At 44.0% G+C, this 18,411-nt stretch overlaps 1 protein-coding gene across 3 annotated transcripts in view; it reads right to left on the reverse strand.

Moving 5' to 3' along the window:
• Positions 1 to 2,989: 2,989 nt before the first annotated feature.
• The window catches only part of TENM4 (teneurin transmembrane protein 4), a 1,775,651-nt gene continuing 1,760,229 nt past the window's right edge, over positions 2,990 to 18,411 (reverse strand). For all 3 annotated transcript variants that reach the window (XM_043504093.1, XM_038368402.2, XM_043504094.1), the window contains one exon: positions 2,990 to 10,252. In XM_043504093.1, coding sequence (XP_043360028.1) covers positions 9,494 to 10,252 — 759 coding nt within the window. In that variant the 3' untranslated portion in view covers positions 2,990 to 9,493. The remainder of the gene's footprint in view (positions 10,253 to 18,411) is intronic.

Raw genomic sequence — 18,411 nt, forward strand, 5'->3', positions numbered from 1 at the left:
CTGATTTTTACAACCCTAAACAAATCCCATCACCATGCTATGTGGAAATGGCTAGGACTGACATAGTGTCTCTGAGTGACAAGGCTGAAATTCATGTGTAAAGCGCCATGTCTCGGAGCAGCCAATATCAGGGGCCAAATCAGTTTGCAGACGTTCTTTGAAAAAAATCTTTCAGCAATAAGAGAGCTTGAACATGCATGTGAATGATCCACTTGGCAGCTACCTCATTACAAATGGTGCTCATGCAACAGCTAAAACTCACGCTAATATAATTACTACTCCGTGGACCTGTTCTTGCAATTGCTCACCATTTAAGAAATACGCTGGATTTGTAGAAGGGCGCTAACCTTGTAAAGTTGATATTTATACAAATGACTACCACATAAGAGTGACTAATCTAAAACAGACGAGTGGGCCTGTCCAGTCCTGGAGAGTGGCTGAGCCCAGGTGCATCAAAGGGGCACGGTTGACCAACTCTCCAAAAGCGCTCACTTTCCTATATGCATCAGTGCCCCTGTCAAAGTGTCCCTCTTCTGGGCCAATTCTTTTGGTGCCTAAAGGGGAGCTGAGGGTTTTTGGCTATTCCTGGCTTTGCCACAGTCTTCCTAAGAAACCTAGGCAAGTCCCAAATTCACTGTGTGTCAGTGTCTGCCAGGTGGACAATGGTGACAATGCTCCTCCCCACCTTTACTGCTAGTGCGTTAAAATTCTCAGCTGAAAGATGCTAAGTGCAAGATGTGACGTCCACTCTTCTAATTGTGCACAATTTTATTGGCCAGGAGGGAGATTGTTTCCCCATCTCTGGCTGGATTCATACCTAATAACCAAGAGCAGGGCCATCCTTGGGGTCGGGGGGGGAGGGGAGCAACAAATCAGCATAGGCGCGGGAACTAGGGGGGTGGGGTTCTGCAGCACTCCCGGGATCCCGGCTGCTGCCCTGCACCAAGGGCTCTGCTCCTGACCTCAGCTGGGGGGGTGGGCGGGGGAGTGGCATTTGGACAGGGGTTAGAGGCTGGCTTTCAGCACCCCCTACTATTAAAAATGTTCCAGTGCAACTGCAAATCAACCCCCTCTGGCATGAGAGCCCCACTCTGCACCGGCAGCTGGGCTGGTGGGATGGATCTGGCCTGGTGCTGGGCTGCCTGCTGCTGCTGGCTGTTGCCAGTGCCTAGGCGTGGCTATTGTTAGCCATGGCGCCACGGCAGCTCCGGGCTCTGGCTGGGGTGGGAGACTTGCTGCACCGGGTCTTCCGATCACCCCCTAAAGTGCGGGGCCCGATGCAGTTGCTCTGATTCTCCCTGCCTAAGGGATGGCTCTGACCTAGATCCCCTCATCTTGCAAAGCTGCTGTGGGCTAACGGACTGAAATGCAACTTTGTGTATCTGATCCAAAGCCAGCCCCATTGTCTGATTTTGGAGCCACAAGCCTATGCTTGTACTAGCTAGTAAAAAACATTTGTTGAATCTAGACCAGCCATTTTGACCAGACAAGGACTTACACAGTAGAATGATGGCTGGGCAGATACTAGTCCTGGTGCTTGATGCCTCAATGGTCCGGAGTGGGGGGTGTACCCCTCACGGTTTGAAAACCTCTGATTCTGAGTTGCACAGCAGCCAGAAGACATACACCAATGGGGCTGCAGTTTTAATGGGAAGGCACTTAGCAATTAAACATTGATTAGATTGCCAAGTTCCTTCCCGTTAAACTGCAGCCCCATTAGTGTAAGTCTTACTAAATAAAATGCGTTGTCCGCCATTACAGGATTTTTTTTTCTCCCGCATTCCCTGATGAGAGCTTGCTTACCCCACTTTCAAAACCACTGCATGCCCTGGCTGCTATGTATTCTCATGACGGTTAGTAGGCAGCATGCTAATGGTTTAAGCTGTTTTTCAGTGCTGACCCAGTGCTCTAGTGTTAATGTCAGCTTGTCCTACAGCCTGCATGTTATACTCCTGGGGGCATTCTGCGCCAAACATTTAAAAATCCTATGCCAAAAAATTAAAAATTCTGCACACACTATTTTAAAATTCTGAAAATTTTATTTATCAAAATAACACTACATAATCATGCGTTTCAATTATTTTCGTAATTTATTTCAAAATACCTGTCAGCAAGTATGTCTGTAACAATACAGACACACACAACAATTCCCCCAGGAGTAGAGAGTGAAAGAAACCCCTATGACAACCCAGTCCCTGGTTCTCTGCCCATTCCCCCCCCCACCAGAGCACAGCCATGGGGCCCCCCTCCAGCCAATACACCCTCTCCCTTCCCCCCAGAGCCCTGCCATGGCCCCCCCCCCAGCCCAGGTACCCTCACTCCATCCCACTCCGAGCCCATCTGCAGGGCCCCGCTAGCCCAGATACCCGCATACCCTCCCCCGTGGCCCTCAGGAGGTAGGGATTATTACACCCTTTCCACACAAGAAGGCAGAGACATGTTAAGTGCCTTGGTGGCAAAGGCAGGAATGGAACTGAGAACTTATCTACACAAGAAAGCTGCAGTGGTTTGACACAAACTGATTTAGTTCAAACATTGCAAAAGTTTGTGTGGACGCTTCTATTTCTGTTGAAAACAGGCGTATTTCAGTTCATCTTAAATCAAGTAGGCACGAGTTTTATGCTAACCTGAAATAGTCCACTTTTATACTGAACCAAGCAGAATTTACAAAAACTACAATTATTTTAAGTAAACTGCCTCAACTGTCTCTTACATGCAAGGCCTGAATGCACTATGATTCCCAGGCCCTGGTCTTGTAGACGGGTGTTTATGAATTCACTGTTAGAGAGTGAGCATATATTCCTCTTTTCTTCACAAACTAGACACTAAAAATCCATTTAGACAAGGAGCAGAGTCTTTGGGGAGAGAGTTTTAGAACTGAGCTCATCTTACTTACTCTATTCTTCTGAATTACCCTGCTCATTAACCAAGTGACTCTGGGGTATGATATCTAGAGATAACCTTTACACGATGGCAAAAATAAAAACCCTTTAAACACAAAATATTCTTTTATTTGTCACCGAAGGCTACACATGGTCACTTCTGGTTGTTTTTCTAGAAGGTATCTACATTTGCACTTATGTACAGCCTTGTTGTATTTACACAGTCAAGAATACAGTGTTAGAAACACAAAGTGTTGAGAAAAAAAATTCTCAAAAATTAGTTCCAGACTTCAGGAAAATTATTACACCTGGTAATGACAAGAGGCTCCAGTGTTGGTAGTACAGCTGAGCTTTGCTACAAAGACTGTAGCTGCATTCAGAAGGCCTCATGCAAAATAAGCAGATTTATTTGTTTTAACAAAAAAGTGTGATGCTTTGATTTGTTACTTCAGTCACATCACTGAAACTGTCCTGAAGTTTGACCTGTTCTTTGCCAGAACAGTTTTAGTTGGTGTTCACTTGGAGTTTTCAGGGCTCCTCTGCCCAAATACCATTCCCCTCTGGGATGGGGGTTAACAGTTAAACCACGTAACATTTTATTATAAGCACAACTTTTTAAAATTGCTATAAACAGGAGAGAGACAATAATTTTTCTGTCTACCCCCACCTGTTTTTTTTTTTTTTTTTTACATTTCAGACTGTTTTCAGTTCAAATAACACAGCTTGATATATCACTATAGGAAATAAGATCACAGCCATCAGGACATGATATAGCCTTCCTTAAACAAGGTACATTTAGTGGGAGGGGCATTCTGAAACAGGATATAAATTTTGAAACTAATCATTTTGTACAATGCAAACAGTGTGTCTTTTAAAAAATCACTCTCCAATCCTGGAGGATTTTAGTTAAACGTACCCTACAGTTAAAAGTCCATTGGCTTAATTTTGTTTAAAATCAGTAAAACCTTGTTTGTAACTTGGGAAAATAATATAGTTAAATATTTACTATGAGCTATAATAGAAAAGAAATGGTGAAAATCTTTCAGTCCGAATAAGGACAGTATTAAGACTAACAAAAATGAACAGGCCAGTGGCTAACACACTGGGTTCCTGTGAGACTTGCTAAGCTATGCAGGAATGGTGGATTGTGTGTTTCAAGATAACAAGGGCCAAAGTTTATTTCACCAAAGGGCCTGTTACAGTGTGCACCGTTATGAACATAATTGTTATGTGTCTTACCCAGGTTCAACAGTGCTAAGATACAGCCCTTCACTGCCAAACACGAAGATAAACCAAATACCAGTCAACAAGCCAAGCAATCTTTAGCTCCATTATTAACATTGTGTGTTTATGCCCCCTCGGTGTTTAAAGAGCAGCCGCATTGCTGAGATCTGTGGCCCTGGTTTCATTTACGCTGCAATTGAATCAAAACAGACGGCCGTGCTATAAATATGACAGGGGCCCTCGCTGTAAATAAGAAAATCAAATTCTAAAATTTCCTGTTAGGAGTCTTGTCTTTGCATAATGGATTGCACTGTCATTTATCATGATGACACTTACAAGTCACAGCTGAAAAGGTGCTTTATTAGATTTCTTTTTTTTTTAACCAATTTTGTTTATTCTTGTTGCAGCGTCCGTTTACCAGCCTGAGCAGAATCTTACCATTCCCTCAGCTCAGTAAAGTGACCACAGATACAGGGCAGAATTCCCTCACTGTTCCTAACCTACAGCCAAATGATGTCCTGAGGACAGCTCTCAGTCATCGGTCTTTTAAACCCAAATCAAGCATGAGGTCGCTTAACAGCCTCCATCTATTCTGTTCTTGCCTGGTATTTTTTAGATTTGTTGGCCCATTTTTGCCATGGCTCTGATCAATAGCAGTAATGACAAAGATTCGATGCGCTGTATGAGTCCCTCCGGTCACTGGTGCTTCATGATTTTTTCCAAGCTCTGGATAGACAATTTCTGTCCAAAAAAGCTTGGAGGAAACAAACATTGCAGTACATCTTGCAGTGCTAAATGAGTCTAGCGGGGGCTGCAATTGCTACACAAATGCAATGCCTTCTGAATAATGAAAGTCAAAGGTAGGAGTGAGCCAAATCTGCAGGGGACAAAAATCTGCACTGATTCCTCTCTGTAGAGGCAGGAAAAGGGAAAAAGATGCAGCTATCCATCCTGCAACATGAATTTCCTATGGGCACAACTGGAAGCTCCATTGTTGGATCATTTAAAACAAGGTTGAAGAGTGCAGTAGAATTGTCTGCTGCAGAGACTGACCTGCCATGAGTCTGGTCCAGATGATACAGGTGCCAGGTCCAATTTTGCTTAAAAATAAACATATTTCAGCACATGTGGCTTGATCCTTAAGTCGACATGTAGGCAAAAACGTCCACTAATCCAATGGGAGTTTTGTCTGAGTGCAGACTAAGACCTATGCGTGCTTGTCCTTGATACTGCTGGCCTAGACTGTGAATTGATTAGTCTAGCATACCCTCCAAAACCTAGATTTAAAGGTCAGCAGTCACACTTCAAACACAATTCATTGTAACTTGAATTTGCTGAGTCGCACTAGTTACATTTTGAGGGAAATGTGCCAGGGGCAGGGGCTGGAGTTCTTTTGGGGCAGGACGTGTGCTTGTTCAGAGTCAGAAACTAAACCCAGTTGTTCCATGCTAGCCTTGGTCCTGGCAGTGATTTCTACACAATTACCATTAAAATTAATATTTAGGGTAATGCCTCAGGGTAGGCTGTAGGGATAGAATTTAGGACTTCTGCACCGGAAAAGCACAAACCTCTATTGCCTGAGATCAAACTCTTTTAGCAAAAAGTGAGTAGCAGACCCATAAATCTCTGTGTGGTTCAGCCCTAAGAGGGGGACAGAGACACCCACTGTAAGTGTGGGATATAAATGGAATGTCAGGCTACAGGTGCCATACGGGAAAGATTTATTCACAGATTCCAAACTCATAAGGAACCATTGTGATCATCTAGTCTGACCTCCTGTATAACATATGCCATAGACCTTCCCAAAAACAATTCCTGGAGCAGAGCTTTTACAAAAACATCCAATCTTAATTTAAGAATGATCAGCAATGGAAGAATCCACCATGACCTTTGGTAAATTGCTCCAATGGTTAGTTACTCTCACCGTTAGAAATGTATCCCTTATTTCCAGTCTGAATTTGTCTACCTTCAACTTCCAGCTGTTAGACCGAGTTAGACCTTTCTCTGCTAGATTAAAGAACCTGTTATTAAAAATTTGTTAATCAATGATGGGTAGCTGCATGTGATATGTTGTTCAGCAGGGCAACAGTTAACCAACGGTCACTCAGCCCTGGATTTTTTAACATTCCCCTTACCCTGGAGGGTGAACTCCACAGAAAAACACTGGGCTCTTGTAGACAAGACCCTTATGGCAAAACAAGGGGAATCTTATGGTGCCAGGATAGTAAATAGCCTTTCAAGTTTTCACCCCCAGTAAGATGAGAGGGAGACATCCCAAACTTCTCTTGAAACTATTGCTCTGCTATTAATAGTGCTGCAGACACAAGTAGTCAACTGTCTCCCTGATCGATTGTTTAGGTTTGTCTTAGTTAGTGCCAGAGAAACATCATTCTGTTGAATGAGCCATTTAATAGTCAGGAGAGAATAGATTCAAAATAATGACTCCTCCATTTCCTGGGCTGTGCACAGACTCCAACTACAAGACACTAATGGACTTTAATGGGAAGTCGAGCAGTTTAGACCCAGCACATTGCTTGAGAACAAAGAGTAAATCTAATTTGCACTGATTTTTGCCACAATGTGGATTTGGATTGCTCTTGGCTACAGGCAGATTTGTGAGACTCATGAAAAATGGGAGACCTATTCAGATTCATTTCTTGTGTAATAACCTGAAGACTCTGGGTAAGGCTATAAAGGCAGCATCTCAGTACAGCAAGGTTTCCATTGGGAGTGTTTCATACTTGAATTTCCTTTCCTCTGCTCCATGTAAATGTAGCCAATTTACCATTGTAAAATCCCCATTACATTTTTAACAAACCAATGAGAATGGATACATGAGGCTTCCCTCTCTTCTCTGCTACACTTTGACAGAGTTAAAAGGAAGAGGTGGTGTACGGAACAGAGTGTCGAGCGGTTTTATAACACACTAGGCTTGAAGATGGGCAGCTCGTTCATTTTCAGCCAGCATTTGCTCTGCTCTGTTTCAGAATCTCCTCCTCCCAGAGAGTGAAGCCACTCCAACAGAACTGGTGCTAATTTTCAAGACTTACCACTACTTGCTATTTACCCCTGACAATGCGTTTCTCCATAAAGGATGCTTGCCAGGTCAGTCCTGGCCAACGCTCTTCCTGCTCTGCAAGGTGAAGTTCAAAGAATAACACTGAGTTACTGTATCAAAAACACTCCCTTTCGTGAAATCCAGGAGGAATTATGAAAGCAGCAGGATGGTAGGTAAGTATCAGAGATGGGTGAACCTCACATGGGTCTGTGTTTGGGTTCAGTTAAGGTCAGAATCTAAAACTCTGGATGTGTCTCTCAGTGGGTCTGTAACATTAGGATAAAAATTTTAGGAATAACAGGCTCTCTTGGGGGATTTCCTTCACTTCCATCTGGCAAAAGCATGAGAAAAGCCAGGAGGGGGCCATAAGGACACAGACAGACAAGTTCTGCATCTACAGGGAAGCTGTGATAGAACTGGGGCCACCACAATTTTCTCTATCCCTGGAGTTTGTGCCCACTGAGTCCTTTCCAGCCTTCTTGCTATCCAGTAACTGAGTAGACCCGGGGATATTGTCTTGGCACAAGGCAGTGATGCTGGTGGTGGGGTTTGCTGAGCTTGGTGGGTACAGTGGAAGAGGGCGTGATTTTAGGGGACTATAGAACACCATGCTCCAAGGGCCGGCTGTGAAACCTCTCTTGTTGTGGTGTTTTGGCATGGCTCAATCTGTCTCTGGTTAGAACCTGGAAGCCAAAACTGAAGATGAAAAGAAGTTACAAATTTCAGACCATGTAAGAGGTTCTGAGCTGCTCTCTGACAGCCAGTGAAAGTTCAGGGGTGTGTGTGGGTGAAGTGTCTGTCAGATCCAGGTCATCCAGAGGTCTGGATGGCATTACACCTGTGTGTCTCTGACTGCAGCAATGCCCCATATCGGTAGAGAATTTTCTCAGGAAGAAGCTCAGCTCAGTCTCCTTGTTCACTTGAATCACAAGGACTCTTGCACATACCACAGCATGGGGCTTATGTGAGTACAAATTACATTAGCATGTCGAGCAACTTTGTCAGCAGTTTCTTGTAAACTATTTGGGCCCCTCTCTAGTGGGCATTTCTATTCAAACGCCTCCTTGTTCGCTGTTAACCCTCACTGGGTTACTCATATAATTTGAGCTCTTTGTTGTCCCAGTGGGGTGAAAGGCGGAAGGAACAGTTAGAGGGTTGGTTCTAATATTTCCCCTCCTGCTGCTTATTAAACGTTTTAAATTCCCTGCTGCCAGAGTCTCAGAGAGGCATGTTTGCCACAGTCATAACTGATTTACCAACCTGGCACTGAAAGCCAGTTTCCAGGCTAATAAAGATAGCCCCCAAAAGCAAGAATTGTGGAGTATGGATTTGCTGCACTCTTCAATGGTACATCAGTGAGAGAGTATCCTACTACTTACAGACTCAATTAGCTTCCTAAAATGAAGTTGCTTTATTGGACATGGCCCAGCGGACTGCTGAACGCACAACCTGATGTACTGAAATACTATGCATTTAATGAGGTTATGTCTACAACTTCGGTGCATTCAACCCACCTAGAGAACAGCTCTAGGCATGAGAGAGGATATTTTCCAATAGAGTGGGAGGATCTTTCTTGGCCTTTACTGGCTTTTTAAACTAAAAACAGGATTTGCGCATGGACCAAAAAAGAAAGAGAAAAAACATCTACTATCATAATGAAAAAGACTGTTTTTTTTAATTCCAGTTCAGGAAGGAAGAGAATCATCTTGCAAGTTAATATATCCAGCTCCTTTTGCCTCTATAATCTACTTCTGTGCAGCAGGAGCCCAAGAAACACTTTCTGTCCCAAGTGAAAGGTGAAAACTCCTTGTAAGTTCTCTTTTGAGGCACACGATTCAGACGGTCACTTTGAGAGATTTGGAATCATTGTCATCTTCCGTTTCCAGCGTGCCCAGTGTTTCTGAGCTGTTCTTCGGGTCGAAAGCTATCTGTCCCTGTCCCAAATAAGAAAGGATTAGGATGAAACAAGTTAGCACAGACACCCATTTCTCACTTCACACTGAGTAACCCATGGATGTACGTTGACAACTCCCCACTTTAAATTCCTCACAAAAGGGAAAAAAGGACAAAGAGACAGTAAATTTCACTGTGATCACACTACGGCAAAATATACCTTCCCTGTTCATTGCAAAAAACATGTGAAGGCCAAATTTAAAATAATAAAAAAAGAATGTTGCATAAGTTACAGTGCAACCATATTCTTTCTCTCTTTATTTTCCTCCCCCAGCCAGGTTCAGTTTAGAAAAAGGATTGAGTACAACACAGTCAGGTAAGTGGCCACAAAAGAGTAGCTGTCTTTGGCAAGAAGTCACCGCTTTGACCCTCTCTGTCACCTTCTGCCCATTTCGCTCTGTCTCATAAAATGGATGTTGTTGGCGCTGTCTGAGAGTTCTGGGTATTGCTCCACTGAGATCACAAAGTAGCCATCATAGCCCTGCACCCGGCCCGTGTTTAGCACTTGCTGCTTCTCCCCTTCTGTCCATGAGCGAATGCCCTCCTCCCCATCCCGCAGTCTCTGCTGCTCCCTGGCCCAGGCCTGGGCTATGGCGCGCTGCCTGGCCAGCTCCAGCACACGGGCTTTCTCCTCGTCCAAGGTGGTCCCATAACGGGTGTTTAGACACAGTGCGCCATACTGGAGCAGGATGTCTGTGTAACGTCTAGTCCTTCCACTGAGCACTGTGTTGATCTGGGACACTGTAACGTTCACGCCGTTCTCCAGGGTTCTCCGCCCGCCACTGAGGCCCAGTATGGACAAGTCGCTTTCTGACGGCCCTTGCTTAACAAAATAATGTGTGTCCACTCCCTCTATGGTGAAGTGCAAGTTCTCCAGGTAGTGGGCGTTGTTCAGAATAGCTGCGATCCGGCGCCCATCCTCGTTGGCCAGACTGATGATGTCAGTGGCCACACGCCCATCCTTCATGGCAAACTTGACCCCTTTGCCGAAGACAGATCCTCCCGAGGCAAAGTTCTTGTTGTCCTTGAGCTGCTGGCACCCGGCGATGCTGGAACTGTAGATCTGTTCAAAGCGCTCTAGGGTGACGAAGGCTTTCAGCTGTTTCTGCACTTCACACTGCACTCCCAAGATTGACTGGGAAGGGAGAGAAGGAGAGAGAGAGAGACGCAAATTAGAAAGAGACGCCGGGGGACTGAAAGGTATCGCTAGCACATTGGAGAACAGAGAAATAACATGACATGATCCAATGAGAAGAGCCAAAGGGTTCTGCTTCCTCTAGCTACTTCTTAATGTTGGTCTGAAAAATAAAGTCTTTCTTTTTAATGAAACAACTGATTGAGATTCCTGTGCTTGCAGGCTATTCTCCCTAACTGCCATCATGCCAAGACACTGAACTGAATGTAACATCATCCCTCTGACAGAGTGGAACGCTGGGGTGGAGAGGGACCCCAGCACGGAGGGGAGATTAGGGTTTAGTGGTGACAGTGAGAGACAGTTGCATTCTACCTCACTCCTTCTGTGACCTTGGGCAAATTAATTGCTCATGCTTCAGTTTTCCTCATCTGTAAATCAGAAATGATTCACAGCTGATTACCGGGAATCTTCTAGTGATTAATATTTGTAAAAGGCTTTGAGAAAAGGTGTTCAATAAGCCCAAAGTATTTAAATAGTAGCAGTTTCCTTCTGTTTTAACCTGCTTTTGACTCCACCCTGCACCATCCTCCAATGCTGCGCATCACAGTGTGATCCTCACTCTGGCCAAAACACTCTTTTCCAGAGCCCCTCAATGCCACTTGAAGCATTGGCCAAAATGGATCATTCAACAGTCAAGTGAGGTGCTAACGCTCCCCTCCCTTCACTGCTATAGTGCTCCCAGTCCTCCTGTGGGATCAGGTCCTCAGCTATTAGGACTCAATCTTGAAGCTAAATTTTTAGAGAGACAAAGCTCCCGTTGACATCTATGGGAGCTTTGCCTGAGTAAGAACTGCATAGGGACCACAGCCTTTGATCACCTGTAGACAGTTTTAATGCAAAGTGACTTTTGATGTTAGCGTATAACAGCCCTGAGTGATTCAGCGGCTTATCATTACTGAAAAACGTCTGTAGAAACATACTCATCCATTGACGGGAGTACCGTGTTCATTCCTACTCCTGTCCAGGAACAATTATCTGCTCAAATTTCACAAAAGCGAGATGATGCCGTAACAAAAGTCTCCTGTCCCGGCCAAGGGCTTAATTCAATAAGGTAACGACAGCCAGCATTAAAAATAGGTTACAGACGAAAGGGGGCCACCCTTTTTTTTTTAAAGCAAATTTAATAGCTGTGAAAGGTGCTGGCTTAACAGCCCTGGAAACTAACACTCCTGTTTTCCTCAGTATGCTTTAGCCCTTTCCTGGAGAGACCCTTTTTTAGGAGTGACAGAGGGCAATTCAGACTCCATGGATAGTCCAACTTTGGAGTCTTGGCTGAGTCAATGCTAATTTACATGGGGCTGTTAGGAGCACCTGTCACCGAGGCATGGGATCGAGCAGATGCTCTATTTTGCTGTTACATATTCGATTTATAATATTCTAGCAATGAGATGCTGAACTGCTACAGGACCGTCCAGTGAAGGATCTCCAAGCTTTTTACAACAATGAATGAGGTTAGCCCCGTGATGCTCAAGAAGGTATATGAACAGCCTCATTTTAGTTATGAAGAAAGTGAGGCAGAGATGATTAAGTGAACTGCCAAATGTGTCACTAGAAGCTTGTGGGAGGCCCTGTGAGGCTAAATTCTGCACTGACCTATCCCCTGCGTGAGGCATCTGAAAGCAATGGGGTTGTAGGCGAACTCCATTAGGACACAATGTGACCAATGATAAAGAGGCACAAAAACAACCCTGTCTCCAACATGACACTACAGATGTAAATGCTGTAAACTCCCAGAAGGCCTGATCCTGAGTGGCATGGAACATCTGAATCTCCTAGTGACTGCTCTGTGATGAGGGTGTTGTGTTATAACAACAACATCTCAGACTCTGGATGCTGCTCAGGAGGACTGACGAGAGACACATGCTGAGCCTGCTCCCATTGAAGTCAAAGGAGATTTTGCCACTGACCTCATCTGCGACACAAGCAGGTCCAGTTATGATCAAATCTGACATGGCTTGAATGGGCCATGAAAAAGTTGGCTGGATAAGCTTGTCCTATAGCTTTGGTCTGGAGGAACAGGTTCTGTGGGGAGGTTCTAGCTTGCCCTCCTTTTCTGAGGCTTGTCACAGAGCAATAAAAGCTACTCCTGTGTCCTGAGCTATTTCAGCTACCATCCCTGTCGTGATTAGGGAGGGAAGAGGGACAAGAACAGTAAATCCCACTATTGCTAAACCCCTTTTGGGACTCAGACCAAAAGCTTAAGCTCCCTTTGAATTCTGGGCAAAACTGCATGGAGATTCTTATAGGGTGGGACCTGGTTTGCCTGTTCTTAAGTGTGTACCCAAGTATTTAAGATGATGAAGGGCTTTCTAGACCAGCCTTCCCCATGCAGGGCTGGTCCATTCCACTTATATATAGTGCACTGTCTGGTCTATTTCTCAACAGCCAGGTGATGGGCCTCCCTCGTGAGACTACTGTGCAGCCTACTGCATTTCACTGAGAGGAAGGGTGCTGGTCTTGATGTCGAGCCACAACATGACCTTTACAGATGCAGTCCCACAGGAGATTCCTCTTCACTGGCCTCGCCATTTAATTCTGGGCAAACAATGAAGGGTTCCATATTGACAAAGTGCTCGTGCCCTTCAGAATCAGGATGCCCTGGAGAATTTGTATAGCTGCATTTTTTCCCTTCTCCATTCCTCAGCTGTTCTGATTACCAGTTGGCATAGTACTGGATCCCTTATTAATCAACTCCGAGGTTCTGCTGACACTACAAGACACAGCTGAAATGTGACTTTGCCCCGTCCTGCCATAGCAGAGCAGGACAGGTATTCTCTGAATTGGGGAATACTCAGGCAGATGGCTAAGTTAAGGTACAGAGAGACTAAATGTCCTTGTTTTTTGTCATCAACTCAGGCCATTAAATACTAGATTTAAAATATGTGTTTAGCCTCCTTTGTGTTTCATGGCACCATATTAAAACACATGACTTTTCCTTGACATATTTCAGAGTAGCAGCCGTGTTAGTCTGTATTCGCAAAAAGAAAAGGAGTACTTGTGGCACCTTAGAGACTAACAAATTTATTAGAGCATAAGCTTTCGTGAGCTACAGCTCACTTCATCGGATGCATTTGGTGGAAACTCCTTTTCTTTTTCCTTGACATAGTAATACGCAGCATTTGTGAGGTTCACGACGTGACAGAATATTTCACCAACTCATATGGCCATCATCATTCAAAAATAAAAAACAAAACCCAAAATACATCTGGACATAATATCTAGACTGAGGTTTAGTGGGAGTCCCCATGATATAATAGCACTAGCACTTAGCACCTTTCACCCAAAGATCACAGTGTTCCACAGCGCCTCAAACATCTTGCTTGTTTTGTTTGTCTTGTCTATTTCTAGCAAGGACCATCTCTTCTTTTAGCTTTAGAAAGCACCTCACTGCAGGAGTAATTTCAATCAACAATAAGGAGGTGCAGAGAAATGAAGGGACTTCCCCAAAGTCCCACAATGCGTCGGTGGCAGAGCCAGGAATACAACCCAGGTCTCCTGACTACCTATCCTGTGCCCTACCACTGGACACTGCTTATAGCTACAATTATTCTAGCCAAGTAAATTGAGGGGTTGCTTCTGAGCAACACAAGGCACTTGTGCTGGCTCCCAGAGGTGCTGTTCTACCATTCCCAACTTTCGCTATCCAGGGACACAAGTCTGCAAGCTAAGGTCTTCCACGTGGTAGCACAATGCATCATCACTCATAATTAAAAATGTCTCGGTTAACTTGAAACTGAGTCCTATAATATGGGAGGACTTTGAAAACTGCTTAATTTTAAGATCTGATGACCTTGAGTGTATCCCTTTAATAAGTGTATTTGGGAACAATTCTTTTTTTAAATTTAAATATATATATAAACCTCAGCCTGTATGCTACCCTGTGAAAAGAAAAGGGGGAATGCAAACAGATTATGTAGAGTTCAAAGAGACAGCGTATCCCTGCTTTTGAAATACTCAATCATTTCTGTTTCATCTGACAACCCATTTTAATGAACTAGCAAGGAAGAGAAACATAAAATTACCCTCTGAGCTGAAGATGGCACAGAGAAGAGCTCTCTAAAAATGCTGTAGCTTTTGGCAACTGTAACCCAGAGGTACAGTATAAAAACAGCATTAAAGCAGAAGGGAGTTGTGGTGGGACTTATTGATTATTTTATTTTATTATTTGTCACTATACACAACTGACATCTCTATTCTGGGTTTGTTTTTCCCTAAGATCTTTTTAATCAGATGCTCTTAAGTGACATTTTACTTTATCTAGTAATGACTCATTGGAGAGAAGAGACTGACCTTCATTGTTTGTTTGCTGCTGTACAGAGCTCAAGAGAATAGTACATTACAGCGATCTTGGAATAGCCGCTTGTATTTTGCCTGCAGTTCTGGAGGATTTAAAATATCACAGCTAGCTTCTATCATCTCTTGTTTTTAAATAGTGCCTTACACTGTGATACCTAAAGCTTTCATTTCCCATCATAAATAGCCAAGATGTGAAAGAAATTTGAACCTGTTTCCTTGTTTCTACTTGTATCAATATACCGTGGGTGTATATTTCCCCTACTAAAATATGGGCTTATTGTTGACTTGCTGAATCTAGGCTATGACTAAGGAAACTTTATGGAGTGACAGTAGCATTGTAGACTCAGGCAGGTATATTATGGGAGCTCAAGAACTGGGGAGAGGCACTGAGACCTCAGTTTGAGTCCAGTACCCCAAGTAAAACATCTTTGCATTAGCTACACCAGAGACTTGCCTCCTCTATGCCCCCTGAAAACACTGGAGAGGGGTGCAAGTGGCCACAGGGTAAGTAAAGGAGCTCAGTTAGAAGCCCACAAGAAAGAAATTGTGACTGAAAGAGAGCTTAGCTTGGCTTTATTACACAAAATGACCCAGTCACAGGGTAGCAACTGAGTTTGCTTTGTGCTATTACTGCAACTGTAGTGATCCACCGAAAGAGAGGAGTGTCAATAAAAAAGCTATACAATAAAGGGGCTTAATCTGTTTAGTTTATCTAAGAGAAGATCTACAGGTGACTCTATCATGCTCTCCAAGTACCTACATGGGGTAGAGATTTCTGATAGTAAAGAATTCGTTCATCTACCAGAGAAAGGTATAATGAGATCCAATGGTTGACACGTGACACTAGAAAAATTAAGATTAGAGAGAAGGCACAAATTTTACCAATGAGGGTACTTAACCACAGGAACAACTTATCTAGGGACCTGGTGGATTCTCCATCACTGGCAATCTTTAAATCAGGACTTCATGTTTTTCTGAAAGATATGCTATAGGTCAAACAAAAGTTATGGGCCCAATGCAGGGATTCTTGAGTGTAATTTGTTGGCCTACGCTACGCAAGAGATCAGAGGAGATGATCTATCATTTGTGTTTCATCTTACAACCCATTTTAATGACCTACCAAGGAAGAGAAACAGAAAATTACCATCTGAGTTGAAGATGGCAGAGAGCAGAGCTATGGTTCTTTCTTATCTTAAAAATCTACTGATCTGATTTTTTGAAGGTGTTTGTTTTGATAATTTCAAAATGTTTCATTACAACTTTGACCTTTAATTTTTTTAACCTATTTTTTTTAGTATAAATTAATTAAAATAACCAAGAAAAAATAAACAATGAAAGAAATTACCTATAAGAGTTTCAAACCCTTTTTTTTAATTTTCCCCCCTGGAATTGGGAGAGTTGTCAAACTTGACCCTTCCCCATGAACAGGTTTGGTTTTGACACACTGGCATTTTCCAAGGAAAAACACGTTTTGTCAGAAAATTCCTGACCTGGTCTCTGTTTTAGTTGCCGAGCTTTAGGCACTAAGTTTGTGTCCTTTAAGCTTAAGTCATTAAATCCAATTAAAACAGACTTAGTGAGTGGAATCTCCCATCGCCCGCATGGGGGAGGGAAGCATTACGAGCCCCACTTTGTAGATGAAAGAAATTCTTGCATGAAAGGTCAACTTATACCCCTTCATGGTAGGCACAGAGGGCTCACTTGGGGTGGAACTGCTGTGGCTTCAGTGTGGAGGAGAGACAGGGACAGGATGAAGTGAGTTTGTACAGGGACTGTGCACCTGCACTGCAGAGCCCAGCTCCATTTGGGTGCCCTCTGTGACCACATGGAGGAGGAGGGAGCAATGGCAGGCCAGGACCGAGGATCTGTCACTATGTCAACCCCCCTCGTACTCCCCCATCTCCTCTAGGCAGAAGTGTTAGAGCCACAGGGGCTGCAGTCGGCTCTGTGGGATCTGAGAGCACTGCAGCATCACCCTACAGAGATTCCCAGCATCCAGCCTGGGCACTGGGGAGAGGATTTTGCCCCACGTGACACCGCACAGAACCCAGAGTTCCTAAATCCCAGCCCTGTGCATGAACTACAAGGCCATTTCCGTTTTTAACCCCCGACAGAGAAAAATAAGGTGGTTCTTGTTGGGAAAAAAAGGGTTGGCTCCATTTTAAAACCAACAGGATGAGCAGAATTCACTCCTGATCAATCAGATTTGCAAGGCAGGAAGAGTAAAGCCTTGTGAGGGTGTGGAGGATCCTCCCCTTGGGAAGTTACTTTAGAATATACAGCCTATTTCATTCCACAGCCAAAACAATACTGATCAGCCTCTGCCTCCTACAGTGTGCTGAGGAAAACCAATAGCTGAGATGGGCTACCCTTCCCCTGCAGCCAACGGTGCAGATAACAAGCCGCAGGTATCAGAGCCCCAGAGCTCATGAGACTGAGAGTTGTTTAGTTAATGAAATGATGACTGATTCCAGCCCTCCCTCCCCCGCAGACAGAGCTGTACGACCGCCCGCAATTACTTGGTAATTCAACAAGACGAAAGGGGAAAAGAAGCAAAATTGGATTCAGGTGCTGCAGCTCTGCAATATGCCAGCAGTCACGAAGCATCCCCTGCTGGCCAATAACATTGAACTTGTTCAACAAACAATTTAGTGACAGCCTCACAGGCAAAAAGCGCAGCACAAGAGAGTATTGGATTTTAAATGTCACTCTGGAGCTGCAGGGGGATAACTAAGCTAAGCTGAACCTAGTGCAAGGTTTATGGTATCCTGGATATTTCCGAGATGGGGGATGCTCAAACTCAGCATTAGGTCTCCAACCTCCCATCCCTGCAAGGCAAATATAGCCCAACATTATGTGAAGCGTTACCTGCCTGGTTCTTCTCGTATTATTCACCCTTCTCAGATAAGGGAACTGATTCTGATCTGTTAGGCCATTACAGTGATGTGAATCAGAAATCACTCCACTGGCAGCGTGGAGTAACTCCGAATTTACATTGGTGCAACTCAGGGAAGTATCTGGCCCACTGAGATCTGGGATCCAAGCAGGGCTGGCTCTAAGTTTTTTGCCATCCCCAAAAAAAAGGGTGGCCTGCTTGCTTTGCTGGTGCCTAGAGCCAGTCCTGGATTCAATGAGTTAGAGAAGGGGAAGATCTGTTACCCAATCTAGTTGATACCATTGGAGCTAATGCAGAGTTGTCTGCAACAGTGTATTTTCACATGCCTTGCCCAGACTAGTTTTAAATGAGCCCAGCGATGGGACTCCACCACACACCTTGGAAGGCCATTGCACAGTTTAACCAGTCTAACTTGCAGGAAGTTTGTCCTATCCACTGGAGAGTGCTGTCTCTGAGTTTATGCTGGGAAGAGAGCAGTATGCAAGACTCTTGGGTTTTAAAAGTGACTTTTGTTTTCAAGGTGTTAATCCCGTTTTGCACATGCAGTATTGGCTGCCAAAAATGAACTACAAACATCCTGATTTAGACCTGAATTAGTGTACAGTGATTTGGTACAAAATCAAGCCAAGTAAAATTTAAGCTGTCAGTAACAGCTTTCTTATGGAGAAGGCTTTTACACTGTGGGGTAGTCTCCTAACGTAAGTAATGGGAGTTTGTTTGCTTTAAAACCAAACTGGATAAAGCACTAGAAAATATATTCTAGAAAACAATTCTGTCTTGGGGCATGGGTGGATGATCCAACAGGTGTTTTCTATCAGCTCTGATTCCTTGGTTTAGGGAGCTAGCAAGTGATCTGTGGTAACATCACATTTTTAAAGAAAGAAAAACAGTGCAGATCAGTTTTGTT

The sequence above is a fragment of the Dermochelys coriacea genome, chromosome 1 (genome assembly GCF_009764565.3).
Source record: "Dermochelys coriacea isolate rDerCor1 chromosome 1, rDerCor1.pri.v4, whole genome shotgun sequence".
NCBI classification, from domain to species: domain Eukaryota; kingdom Metazoa; phylum Chordata; order Testudines; family Dermochelyidae; genus Dermochelys; species Dermochelys coriacea.